Source organism: Canis lupus, chromosome X (assembly GCF_003254725.2).
Source record: "Canis lupus dingo isolate Sandy chromosome X, ASM325472v2, whole genome shotgun sequence".
In the NCBI taxonomy this organism is placed as follows: domain Eukaryota; kingdom Metazoa; phylum Chordata; class Mammalia; order Carnivora; family Canidae; genus Canis; species Canis lupus.
Window position 1 is genome coordinate 36,097,604 of NC_064281.1, and position 14,078 is coordinate 36,111,681.

At 37.7% G+C, this 14,078-nt stretch overlaps 2 protein-coding genes across 15 annotated transcripts in view; one reads left to right on the forward strand and one right to left on the reverse strand.

Moving 5' to 3' along the window:
- The window catches only part of CASK (calcium/calmodulin dependent serine protein kinase), a 351,636-nt gene that overhangs the window by 141,813 nt on the left and 195,745 nt on the right, over window positions 1-14,078 (reverse strand). The gene's annotated exons all lie outside the window — the stretch shown is intronic.
- GPR34 (G protein-coupled receptor 34) lies at window positions 635-7,807 on the forward strand. Of its 2 annotated transcripts, none has more exons than XM_035712394.2 (3): window positions 635-711; window positions 1,346-1,430; window positions 5,896-7,807. In XM_035712394.2, exon 3 carries the CDS (start codon window positions 6,049-6,051, stop codon window positions 7,084-7,086), a length of 1,038 nt encoding a protein of 345 aa, XP_035568287.1. In that variant the 5' UTR covers window positions 635-711; window positions 1,346-1,430; window positions 5,896-6,048; the 3' UTR covers window positions 7,087-7,807. The 2 variants fall into 2 exon arrangements, 1 of the variants encoding a protein (XP_035568287.1); XR_004813201.2 differs by having other exon boundaries at window positions 638-711; window positions 1,346-1,434.

Here is a 14,078-nt window from a genome sequence, read left to right on the forward strand (position 1 = left end):
GATTTCAATTTACTTGGGAGAATTTATCGTAGTGACAAAAAGGGGAGAATACCATCACAGATCTCATCTAGTCCTAAGATTGTAACACTGTTTTAGAAAATAAATCCAAGGTCTTAAAGGAATACATGAAAGTCTACTAAAATAATGCACAGATCAAATAAAGCTTAAAAAACTAAGGAATAAAATAATTCATTACTGATGTTAGTACATTCAATACAGGAATGCTATTTTATGTGAATAACTTAATTTTTAAAATGAATCATGAAGGAAATAGATATTCAGTGCTTACTATGCATCATTTCTTAGGCAAAAATAGAAAATGCATAATTATGCTTAGAATTCGTAAAACTTCTTTATTCGGGGGTATAAGGGAAGACTTCCTATGATTGTCAAGGTGAAAGGTATTCATAGGAAAGATAAAAATAATTTTATGAAGTGTTGACTGAGCTTACACATAAAGTGGTTGCATGCTGGTAGGCTTTTTACCATTTTCACAAGGAATCAGAGGAACAGCATATTGAAAAAGAAAGAAAAGGGAAAAAACCCCCAACCTTATTACTACATGCAAATTAAAAAAAAAAAAAACAAAAAAAAAACGACCTCAACCAATTGTACCACGACCGGATGGAGGAGCCCAGCTGACACAGAAAGACAAGTCTCTGTGTTTAGGGAAGCTTAGTGTTCTGCTTTTACTGCATGAGAGCCTGACCTGTGAGTACTCCTTGATTTCAACTATATAAATGACCCATTATTTCGGTTAAAATGTGATGATCTGTATACTAAAAGTGAAACCTGCTTCAATTGACTAGTGCTTTGCTTTTTAGAGCCTTGAGTAAACTGCTTGAATGACACCTCTGCCTTGATTTGACTTAAAATGAGGCTGTCTTCTTAGTTACTTGAAGACACTGTGGGTACTGAAGCTCATACTACCAATACTGTCACATTGCTTATACTGTCCTTTGTGTATTGCCATAAAGACTTGGAGAACCACTTGAACTCATGAGAAGTTATTGTCATGCGCAACAAATTTTATCTCCAATGTATTATAAATGATCACTTGTTAACTTTATTGTTTTGTTGTCTCCCTATTTGCACTGGCTATACTTTATTATATTGTGATTATTTTATGATAATTGCCAGATGAAATAAATGTTAAGTTTGGTGTTTCAGAAGTAAATAAGGTGAATATTAGAGAAAAGAAAAAGCAAAATACATGTGAGTTAATTCAGCTGAAATTTTCTAAAATGTGTTGTTTTTAGACAGTTAAGTTTATAACAAAACCTAATATACTACTAATAGTATGATTTCCACAGTAACATGCTTGCAATTTTTATTCTGTATGCAGCAATTAATGCAATTTTTGAAGCATGGCCTGAATGATTCAGCTGCTACCAAATCAAACTACAGGGAAAGGTTGCTACCACTGCCAAGTAGGTATGTATTTTAACATAGCAATGTGATGTTTTCACAAACATACCCAGAGTGCCATTTACAAAGCTTTTGCTCTTTGGAGGCCACAGTGGAATCTGCTGGGTGCTGCCCTCTAGTACAGAAGTTCCATCATGAGCCAGTTGAAAACCACTGGCCAGCGGGGTGATGGTGCTGGGTACGATGCAGCACTCACACAGGGGACAAACTTCAGGATTTGTCAAGTAACAACCTTAAAAAAACCCTTTTTCCATCTACTATCAGAAAACCATTGTGACCACTTCAATATAGTACACAAGTCACAAGTAATAGCCATGGGGAAATTAGTCCACTACATGAACACCAGTGGTTTGTTTCTTGTCCTCATTGGCCAGTGTTAACAAATCAAATGAGTCGTTTTTAATACATCAATAAATGGCCTTAAGAACAGGGAGAGATTGACACGGTGTAATGGAGGTGAAAATCAGCCATTAAGTGTAAAACAGAATCTAATCTGTTAATTCGTTAGTAAATGACTGGACACCAGCCATCTAATACACAGCTCTAAGTGATAGGCACTATTACTATTTAAACAAATGCATTGCTTTTGCCTTATTTTCTTTAAGCTTACAAATAAAGCAAAACCGGAAAGGTTTATTGGCAACCCTGTCCAACTATTATTAATTTATTTTATTGGAAGATTAGAGCTGGGGCAAATGGTTTCAGGATATATGCTTTGTTCTAACAGCTTTCTAGAAATATCTTGATGATGGCTTGCAGGCCTAGACGTTTGAAAAGATATGTTCTGGGAGATGTGTTGAATGTTCTGATGAATAATTTATGATTCTGTCAATTCTTAACTTACTAAAAATGGACAGAGCAAATGAAAAGATTAATACCTTTTCCAAAGAAGAAAAACTAGAAAGTATAATCTCTTCTTAAAATTACTAGTGTGAGGGACAATTGGCTGGCTCAGTCAGTAGAGTATGTGACTCTTATTCTGGAAGTTGTGAGTTTGAGCCCCATGTTGGATGTAGAGATTACTTAAAAATAAAGTCTTTTAAAAAATTGCTAATGCAGATAATATTAAAGGAATCATGTCCAAATACTGCTGACAGAACTCAGCATTAAAAAAGGAAATGCTGATCCTATGTGATTAGGAGGAGTGAGGTTTAGCGAAAAGGATCATGGACCCTAAAAGCTAGTCAGATCTGAGCCCCAGCTTGGGTACTGCCATTTAAGAGCTGTGTGGTCCTAGGTAAAGTTCACAACCTTTTCATCTCTCATTACGTCTTTTTTTTCTTTTAAAGATTTTATTTATTTTTTCATGAGAGACACACACACACACAGAGGCAGAGACACAGGCAGAGGGAGAAGCAGGCTCCATACAAGGAGCCCGACATGGGACTCGATCCCAGGACTCTAGGATCACACTCTGGGGGGAAGGCAGGCACTAAACCACTGAGCCACCCAAGGATCCCCACATTACGGTCTTTTGTAATACATCACAAGGTTACTATAAAGATTAGGCAAATGAAGTAATATAAATGTGCTTAACCCACTGCCTGGTGCACAGCAACTCCTAAATAAATATTAGTTAATGGTCCAGCCATCTAGCTCAAGGGTTCACTACTGGCTGCACATTAGAATCCCCTGAGGACTTTTTGAAGGAAGCCATTGCCTGGAGCCCATTCCAGACCAATTAAATCAGAATATCTGGGGTTGGCGCCAGGCACTGGTATCCTTAAAAAGCCCTCAAAGGGATTCTAATATGTAGCCCAGATTGAGAGCCGCCGAGTGTCTCTTCTACAAATGACCCAACCAGTGTCAGTCTTGAGATCTCTGGTAGTAAGACCCCCACTGCCTCCCAAGATAGACTGTTTCATTCTAAAACAGCATTTCCTTAATTGGAGGCAACATCTGTCTCTGCAGTTCTACTCATTAGTCCTTGTTCTGCTTTCTGAAAACACAGATCACAAGGTGCAATCCTTTTCTCTGTGGCTTTGCAAAGCTTTCCCATCACCAGGGTAAGGTGCCTGTTTCCTTCAGCTCACTCCTATGACATGAATTGGGCTTTTCTCCCCCATTTGTTCTGTGGCAGTTTTCAAGTGTGCTGTTGGGATGAAACACTGCATTCCAGATGAGGTTCTGCTGGCTTGGGGCAGGCAGTAACACCCTTCAGATTAGTAGTAGCGGTTTTCACTTAAGAAACTCCCTGTCTATGACTTCAACCAAAGAATGGGGTTAGTTTTTGCTGCAGCCACAACAGGCTGCCAACACAGCAACGATGGTCAATTGCAATTTCGTTTCTTAATGTGCTAAAGCCCCTCCTGTTCTTGAACAACTGATTTTGAGATCCACTTGGAGAACTTCACCTATACTTTTCTACTAAATTCCCTCTTTCATTCAATAATATTTATTGGGCTGAGCACTTGGTACAGAGGTAAACAAAAAAGATGAGGTTCCTAATCCTAACGGAGTTTAAAAATGCAGCATGGGAGAAGGGAAAAAAAAAAGAACTGCTTACAGAGGAGTTCTTACAGTCATTTCAGCTATCTGAGCTCTCAAAATCATGTCACTTGCCATCAAGTGCCCTTTCACTGGTGGCTATGAGAGGTTTCCACCTGAGCTTCTGCAAACTCTCCACGTAACCACAGGAAGCTAATCCCTCCTTCAGGCACTCTTTTCCTCTTCCTGGTAATCCAGATCGCATTTACCAGCTTAATTTTTTGGCAGCTTGCCATTCTTCCTCGATGGCCCTTTCCTTCTAGAATCTCAAAGCACCAAAGACATGCCTGTAAGTTTCTATAAATGTTGCGAACATCACTCTTCCTGCAGTTGAGACACAGGATAGAGACTAGACTTGCCTCCTGCCTCCCTCTCTCCATGGACCTGAGCTCTGGTGACAGGCTCTTATCAGGGATTACATAACTTCCTCTTCATGAGTAGGTTCCTTTTCCCTGGAATCAATTTTCTCTCTTTGACAACATTTTAAACTGGAATTTTACCCTCCATGACATGATTTCTTCTCTATCAAATTAGAGATAGGATTTCAAGAAAGGCTACGTTCTTCCAAATGTTTTTTTCTGCATAGCATGTGACATCAAGAAGTTACTGTAATTCAAATCCCACTTTACCTCATAGCATTCAGAATTTGAATGCACATGCCTACAAAAAGGTTTACTGAGAGCAGGATCTTGGTCTTGTTCACCTTCATTTTCCATGTAGTATTTAGCCAGGCGTAGAAAATTTACTACAATGAGATTAGTCCAAAGGTGTTTTTTTAAATGCCAATTTTCATGGAGTACTTTTATGTGCTAGGGTTAAGTTCTTCATACACATTTTACATTTCTATAGGTAAGAAAAATGAGACTTAGAAAAGATTAATTGGTTGAATCAAGGTCACAGAGTTAGTTAGTCTGGTTCTGGTAACCTTGCTCTGAACATCTTTATGTTACATCTGCCAAGAGGCTGCTATAGAGAAATGGGGCAGTCACTAAGAAAGGAAAGGGATAAGGCCTCCTGGAACTCTCTCTTCGTGTCTTCTAGCTCCTTATTATGGCCTCTCAGACTGAGTTCTTCATAGTAGTCAATGCCCAGGAAAGGGCCAAGAACAGGTAGCATTGTTAACATTCTCTGCTGCCACAAACAAGTGTAGTTCATACACTGTCTCTGACAAGGTTCTAGCAACAGTTGCAAGTTACCTAACTCAGGGCATAGTAAACTGCAGTTAGTTATTTCAAAATCCTGGAATGCACATCCTGTTTTCCATCTACATTATCACTGTACGTTTCTAGGTCAGGAGACTGCCTGGCCTAATTGGCGGACATTGCCGCCCAACTTGCTTGCTTGGCTACTTTACACTCTCCGGTTGCAGGGTTACAAGAATCTGCCTAATGTGCTCTGCTCTTTTGGTCAGCCTGTCCTGTAGGCAAATGATTTTTAATATAACCAACTTGGTCTTAGGTTGTAAAAGAAGAAATTGAGGACTTTTTCCTTTATTCTCACCCTGGAATGGAAGACTGCCACAGTTTATCTGTCCTATACTGTGTAACACCCTTTCTTAGTCAAAAGGAATGAATACCATTTACAAGGGAAGGCGTCAAGGCATGGAGCTGGGCAGGGGTCAGCAGTGGGCCCAACTCACTCATGGCTGTAACTACCTTTAGGTAAATAGACCCTTATCTTTGAACAATGGGAGCTGTCATTTCTCTTGACCTCCATCTCTATTCCCATTACAAACTCCCCAGGGAAGGTTAAATAAAACAAACCTTGAACGTATACCATAGCCATAGGAAAGGTTAGAGCAGGACATTCCCGAAGACTCTACTACATTTACTGCTTGTTTTATGAGACCGTAATGCTGCTACATACCTAGTGTAGATACTCAACGTTCCTCACATCTAAAAATAATTTATTATTTGAGCTTTGAGTTAAAGTGACTGTTACTAAAATAGCAAATGACTCAGTGGTGCAATTCTGTTGTAGGAAAAATCTGAAGACATAAAAGCTACACACAAGGAACATGCCACTTAGCACCTCCACTTTTTGACGCCTACACCGGACAATGAGAAGTCACATGTAACAACGGCGACCACTTCAGCCCACAGCTGGCCTTACTCCTCCCAGGAAGTGATCGTAATGGCTAACCAAAGCAGTCATGTCCCAGGAAATAACTGTTCCATGGATGAGAAACTACTCTCTAGCATGCTAACAATATCCTACTCTGTCATTTTCATCGTGGGACTAATTGGAAACATAATTGCCCTCTACGTATTTCTGGGTATCCACCGCAAAAGAAATTCCATACAGATTTACCTTCTGAATGTAGCCATTGCAGATCTCTTACTGATCTTCTGCCTGCCTTTCCGAATAATGTATCACATTAATGGGAACCAGTGGACACTTGGTGTGATCCTTTGTAAGGTTGTGGGAACACTATTTTATATGAACATGTACATTAGCATTATTTTGCTTGGATTCATCAGTTTGGATCGCTACATAAAAATTAATCGGTCTATACAACAACGGAGGACAACAACAACTAAACAAAGCATTTACGTTTGCTGTATAGTATGGATAGTTGCTCTTGGTGTATTTTTAATTATGATTATTTTAACCCCTAAGAGAAGAGATCATGATTCCACAATGTGTTTCCATTATAGAGAGAAGCGTAATGCCAAAGGAGAAGCAATTTTTAACTATGCCCTTGTGGTAATGTTTTGGCTAATTTTCTTTCTAATAATCCTTTCATATATTAAGATCGGCAAGAATCTACTGAGGATTTCCAAAAGGAGGTCAAAATTTCCCAACTCTGGTAAATATGCCAAAACAGCCCGGAATTCCTTTATCGTACTTATCATTTTTACTGTATGTTTTGTTCCCTATCATGCCTTCCGATTTGTCTATATTTCTTCACAGCTAAATGGGTCTTCTTGCTATTGGAAGGAAATCATTCACAAAACCAACGAGATCATGTTGGTTTTCTCATCTTTCAATAGCTGCTTAGATCCAGTCATGTATTTCCTGATGTCCAGTAACATCCGCAAAATAATGTGCCAACTTCTTTCTAGACGATTTCAAGGGGAAGCAAGCAGAAGTGAAAGTACTTCAGAATTTAAACCAGGATATTCCCTGCATGATACATCTGTTGCAGCTAAAATTCAGCCTACTTCTTAAAGCACTTGAGGTAAACACATTAAAAAGAATGAGAAAATATAACCTCTTAATACCTTAAAGAACTAAAATTTATGAAACAAAGCTCTAGCATTTGCAAAGCTCAGATCTGCTCAAAGCTCTTTGCTTATTTGTGATATTTCATTTGCTTAGTTGTAAAATCTTTCAAGGAAAAGAAAAGTTCATACTCATCACTAGATTTTAAATCTGTATGTAAAATCTTTTCAAAACATGCTGTTAAACTAATACTCTTAACATAGATTATAAAGTTACATGAAATTTATGGTTTTAACAACAGAATAATTAAAATGTCATGGTTTCTCAAACCACTAACATAGTTACTCAAAATCAAGCACTTAATACTAATTAAAGGTATGTTTAAAAGTAAGTTAGGGGGATGCCTGGGTAGCTGAGCGGTTGAGTGTCTGTCTTTGGCTCAGGGTGTGATCCCAGTTTAGGGATTGAGTCCCACATCGGGCTCCCCACAGGAAGCCTGCTTCTCCCTCTGCCTACATCTTTGCCTCTCTGTGTTTCTCATGAGTAAATAAATAAAATCTTAAAAAAATAAAAATAAAATTAAGTTAAATGATTGGCAGACTGACAAAAATGTTAGAAAATGTATGTTCTTTGTCATTTAAAAAGCCTGTATAATTTGCTACCTTATTCATTTATGCCTAAACCATTATTAACAGATGAAATAATAAAATTCTAATTAAAAATAAAATCATCCATTATCTATCACTGATCAAATAATAAGAATTTAAACACTACACAGTAAAATCTAACAACAGACAAGCTAAGGAATGATAACCTACCAACAAGACTTGAACCCACACCTTACTTAAAACAGATTTGTAAATGACTCTGCCATCTTGGACCACACTTTGACAGAGTAAAATTGAAAATAGGCACACTCTTAGGATCTGCCAAGTCTGCTACTGGGCATACACCCGACAGAACCACTCACACACATATATAAGAAACCAAGTGGAAACAATTTGACTATGCATCAGCAAAGGAATGGAGAAATAAATTGTGGCTTATTCACAAAATAGAGTATTACACAGTGCTTCAATGAAATGAATTATACCTGCATGCATCAACATGGAAAATTATAAAAAACAATGTTGAATAGAAATCAACCCTCCCAAATCCAACTGCAAAAGGGTACACACCATGTGAAATCATTTATGTAAAATACAAAACATATAAAGTACCATATAGATATGCAATACAAGTACAAAATGTGCATAATATACACAGCATAACATCCCAACTTAAAGTTAATGGTTATAGCTGGAGAGATTTGAAGCAAACATGGCAAAATGTTAATGTCTGTTAACCTATGTGATAGTACTTGGGTATTTGTTCTATTATTTTTGGTATATTCCTGAGTGTTTGGAATATTTCATACTAACAAAGACAACTTACAGATTAAAATTAAAGGGAGAAAATTCTGAAGTTTTCATGCATGCTCAAAATTAATTGGAGAGTAAGCTCTAAAAGAAAGGGCTCTTATTTGGCAAGGGCTCTTGGGAGCTTAGTGCATTGCGAGGCACACAGGCGACTAACAGGTATCTGTTGAATAACTGAATGAATGAACGAATGAGCAGATGCATGAGATGGGGGGGGTATGCCTAATAGAATTGAAAAAGTGGGTGTATTTTTTTCCTAGTCAATGTATCTTGATATAGCTGCATAGAACATCATACAATTGTAAACAGGAGATGTCATTAAGGCAACCATTCTTAGAAGTTTGTCCAGCATTTATTCAGTTTTTTTTTTGTCACAGGACCAGAATGCCACTGAGTAAATACGTAAAATTTGTTATGAGAAGTCCAAGGATGCATTCATAAGTTTGTCACAGAATAGGAGAATTTCTTATAGTTAGAATAATTCTTCAAACTTCAGGTGGGCAATTGGCTGGGGAATCAAAGTTAGAGAGTATGAAGAATTTTGTTGGGCTGAATTTATTTTAACGAGATTTGGCTTTTATACAATTAGTGCACAGCTCTATTTCAGTAAGTGCATATGATTGAATGCATACGATTGAATAAAGAACAGGTTGAGGGATCCCTGGGTGGTGCAGCGGTTTAGCGCCTGCCTTTGGCCCAGGGCGCGATCTTGGAGACCTGGGATCGAATCCCACGTCGGGCTCCCGGTGCATGGAGCCTGCTTCTCCCTCTGCCTATGTCTCTGCCTCTCTCTCTCTCTCTGTGTGACTATCATAAATAAAAATAAAAATAAAAAAAAAGAACAGGTCGAAGCAGAATTATACTAAAAAAACAAGAAACATTTGAGAAGAAAAATGGAAATTTGCAGAAAAATTAGCAGCTCAGAAAAAACTTCTATTACTTTGCTCTGACAATGTTAGCAAATACCACCAAACTGAAATTTAGCATTTCTAGTTGTATGGTCATAAAATATGACGATACTGATTTTCCCTTAAGTTCTCAAAGTTACAAAGATTTTTTTTTACATTACTGGTAAGCATTTTATATCTCTACATATCTCTTCTATAAACATACAGTTTGAATAATTAAATTACATTATTATTATTATTAGTTTTATGGAACATTAAAAAATATACACTGATAGTTCTAGAAGCTGTCTCATTATTTATATTAGATGATCCCTATAAAGCCCAGCACAATGGTATTCTTACTATTTTTTTAAGACTTATTTATTTTGAGAGAGAACAAGAGCACATAAGCAGGGGGAGGGGCAGAGAGAGAGAGAGGCAAAGAATCTTCAAGCAGACTCCCCGCTGACTGAGGAACCTGATACTGGCAGGTCCCAGGACCCTAAGATCACGATCTGAGCAGAAATCAAGAGTCAGACACTTAACTGACTGAGCCACCCAGGCTCCCCACACAATGGCATTCTTTTAAAAAAATTAAAAGGTACACTGGGTTAATTCTTGGTATGATATTTGTGATAAAATAAATTTTGATAAGTCAATCAGCGTAAGCCTATGATGGATTTTGTTTACTGATAGAAGTTTTACTAATAACATGTCTTAGAGTAACCTGAATCCTGCGAATGTTTGTAAATTCTTAACATGCTACTGACTTAACTAAATTTAAGGCTATTTATTATATACAGCGTTTATTTCTTGTTTGCAAGCAGGAAACACTTGTCCCTACCTCCCCCAACCCAACATTTAGAAGCATGCAGAAAAAGGAAATTCCCAAGTATATACATATCCTCACCTTGTAAAAGATACTCAGAACAAGTTTCCAAATAGCATCTCACATATGCAAAAGTAAACAAGGGCAAAATTAACTGCCTGGCTGCCAGACTGGGACCTAATGCTGAGTGCTATTGTTCATTTGGAAAAGTATTCTGTGCAGAGCTGGGTTTGATGACGGTTGAATTTCTAAGATCAGGTCAATAGAAAAAGGAAATTTTGTTGAAGGTCAGAAGGTTTTATTTTTAACTTTTTTAAAAAATGGATTGTTCAGTCCTGCTGATATAAAAGTAGAACTAATATAATTACAACTCTTTGAAGCACAGCCTTACTAAAAGTTACCCACAAGGAAAAAACAGCATGAAACAGAGTTCTCCCAACAGGCCCCCTGGATTTTGGAGAAACATGTTAACAGGCAATTTTTTAGGTTTTTGAAATAAGAATGGGAACTTATTTTACCAGATATTAAAATATATTCTTATCTTTCAATAAGGAGGACATTGTGCAGCAGATGCAAGGATAAGTTTATCAGTAGAAGAGAATACACATCTCTAAGCAGACCCTCCGTGATCCAGAAGATTATGTGACATAATTAACGGTTCTCAAAAGAGCAGGGGCAGGAACAATCAGAGGGAAACCTAAGATTCTGTTACTCAAAATGTGCTAGAATCTTGCAAAGTGGAGTTAAGTGGATTTTTGAGGTTTCCTGAGTGACTGTGATACACTTTCTTTCCTGAGAAAGAACCACTGCAAATAAAAGAGACATCATGAAAAGCATGGGGGAAGGAAGGGATGGATTAATAAAGAGTGTGGTGCTTCTTAATCAAAAGCTAGCTTATAGCCTCACCTCATGGCACACACAAAACATTATAAAGTGGATTAGATTGTTAAGTGTAAATAATGGAACCATGAAAAGACTTAAAGATAGGTGACTAACTCCTCTGTGGATGGGCAAGAACCTTCTATTAATAAAACAATAGAAATAACTATTGGGAAAATGCATAGCTTATTTTTTTTTGGTCAAAAACCACAAACATAAATGCAAAAGCACAAGGTGGGAAAGATATTCACAACAGATGTGACATCTACTAGGAGAGCCTTTTAGGTCAGGTGCCAATAGACGTCATAACTTGCAAAGAAACTTCTATTTTTTCATCAGAAGAAAGTTTTCGAAACTCAGAATATAACCTGAATTCTGTCAACTCAGATGAGATAGAAACTAATGCACGCTCTCACGTTGGCTGAGGCAACGTCTTTTTTCATAGCTATGTGGCCCTGTTGAGCGCACACACCAGTATGTGGCTGTTGCAGTTCCTCGGTTCAGTCTGGTTTGTTAGAAGACTGGAGGGTTGGGTGGGTGGTGGTAACAAAAGACTCAGAGCTGGAAAGGAAGTGCTAGGTTTCTCCTAAACTTCTGGTATGCTTCTTATTTCCCCCCTTTCAAGTTCACATGCAAGAAAATGAGAAGCAAAGTCAGAGATATTTATGTGCCCTTTAGCTGCTAGATGCTAAACACACATTATCATCATTTAATCTACATTACAGCAGTTCTAAATAAAATTGCCTTTTACATAGGAGGGGATGCGAGTCAGTAGACTTTGACTCCATAGACATTGTCTCTGCTAAGATCATGCTTTTTGTTTTCATTTCCTTCTGCCCAAGCATAATGGTTAACTACAGAAATGTCTTAAAAAAAAAACCCCATAAATTGGCAATAATATGCACTTGAGGCAAAAAATTCTGCTTATCACTCATCCAAATTCTGTGAGGTCAAAAAGCCAAAATCTTAGAAGACTGGTTTTCTAGCTGTGGCACATTTGCACACTCTGGGAAAGCTCTGCATGAAACATGGATCGTAATCTAGTACAAAAGCATACAAAATGAATGGGGGAAAATTAGGTTTTAGAGCACCTCATCCTTATTAATTTTGCTTCTGGTCAAGGAAATGCATAAATAACCATCCTAAGATGAGATCTGGAAAAAAGATTCTAATTATGGTTTGAATACAGGTATGGACGATGCACAGAATCTCTTTTGCTTTAGTAAGTCATACAGTTTTTGTAGGACCAACAGTTAACTATTGCAGTTTTACTCTGCTTGGGTCATTCCACGTATAATTTTTAAAAAAATTCTAATACATTTCAAACATCCAATAACGGGGGAAAACACCACAGAGAAAGCAGCAAGCACTCATCACCCAAACTGCATAGATGTTAACACTTGGCGCTATTTGCTTAATTGTTCTCTTGCATCCAGACATAACCCCCAAAGCTAGCTTCACTAAAGCTCCTTCTGAGGTATCTTCTTTCCTGAAGTTAGTACATATAATTCTGATGTGCATTTTTATACTTTTATAACACAGGTACATATAACAATATGCACTAGTTTTTGTTTTTAAAATGGACACAAAGAATATCTTATTACTACATCCTTTTGTTACTTTTTCACTCAATTTGTTTATATTGATAGTGTAGGTCTCATTGATTCATTGCACTGATACACAGTGTTTTACTGTGGGAACGAACAATAGCTCAATTCTCCATTTCACCTGACAGTGGGCCCTTAGGTGGTTTCCACTTTTTCACTATTAGAAACCATGGTCTCTTGTATGCCCCATGCACATGTGTGGAATTTCTCTATGGCTGACACCTAGAAGGAGAAATGCTTGCTTGTAATGGGTATGTGCATCCACAATTTACCTCTGTTGTGACAAACTGCTTTCCAAAGTGATTTTACCAATTTATATACCTCTCCCACTAGTGAGAGACAGGAGTTGAGACATGAGTCTAGTAAGACATGAATTGTTTGGCAATACTTGGTTTTATCATATTTACGAACTTTTGCCCATCTGGTAGGTGTAAATGGCATCTCCCTGTGGTTTTTTTCTTTTAGATAATTATTTATTTATTCATGAAAGACACACAGAGAGAGGCAGAGACATAGGCAAAGGGAGAAGCAGGCTCCCTATAGGGAACCTGATGCAGAACTTGATCCCAGGATCCCGGGGATCATAGGGATCAACGCCCTGAGCCAAAGGCAGATGCTCAACTGCTGAACTACCCAGATGCCCTTCTTCCCTGTGGTTTTTATTTGTGTTTCCTTGATTACAATTGAAATGGAGCATCCATTCATGTTTTGTTTTTTGTTCCTCCATTCAGATTTCTTCTTGGGTAAATGGTCTGTTCATATCTGTGCCTCTTCTCCTTGCCCCCTTAATTAGTTGCTTCTCTTTTACTCATTTCTTTCAAATTGTTGAAATAGTTCTTTACACATTCTGGATACTAATCTTTTGTTGTTTATCTGGGTTGTTAATCACTTCTCTCAGCGTGGGTCTTGCCTTTTCCTTTGCTTATGGTTTCTTTTGCCAGACACCATACCACGACTAAAGTTAAGACGTTTTCTCTTCCGCTTTAAAAGAAACTTTCTAATAAGAAATCTAGATAAACCGTGGCCTTTTGATATACAGCTCTCTAATACTACACTAAAGTATTTGCAGACAAAAATTATGATTAGCTTGGCATTTTAGTCATAAATGGAGTCCAGATGAGACATTCCCTGAGAACACAGAAATGTTTTTTGAGTTAAACTACACAATTCAAATATCTGAGTACAGATATGCTTGAAGGTACAGAAAGCCTCCTGGGCCATGAGGTGACCTGTTAAATGTATTAACATAGGAAGATGTTTGTAGTGACCATTTAGACACAGTCCAGGAGAAGAGTCTTGAGCAATGGAGCAGTATTACCATCAGTAAGGCCATAAGCTGGGATTATGGCAGGGATGGATCCAAAAAGTCTGTCTGGCC

Coding starts and splice junctions, on each gene's coding strand:
- GPR34 (XM_035712394.2), top strand. CDS start 6,049: ATGGCTAACCAAAGCAGTCATGTCCCAGGAAATAACTGTTCCATGGAT.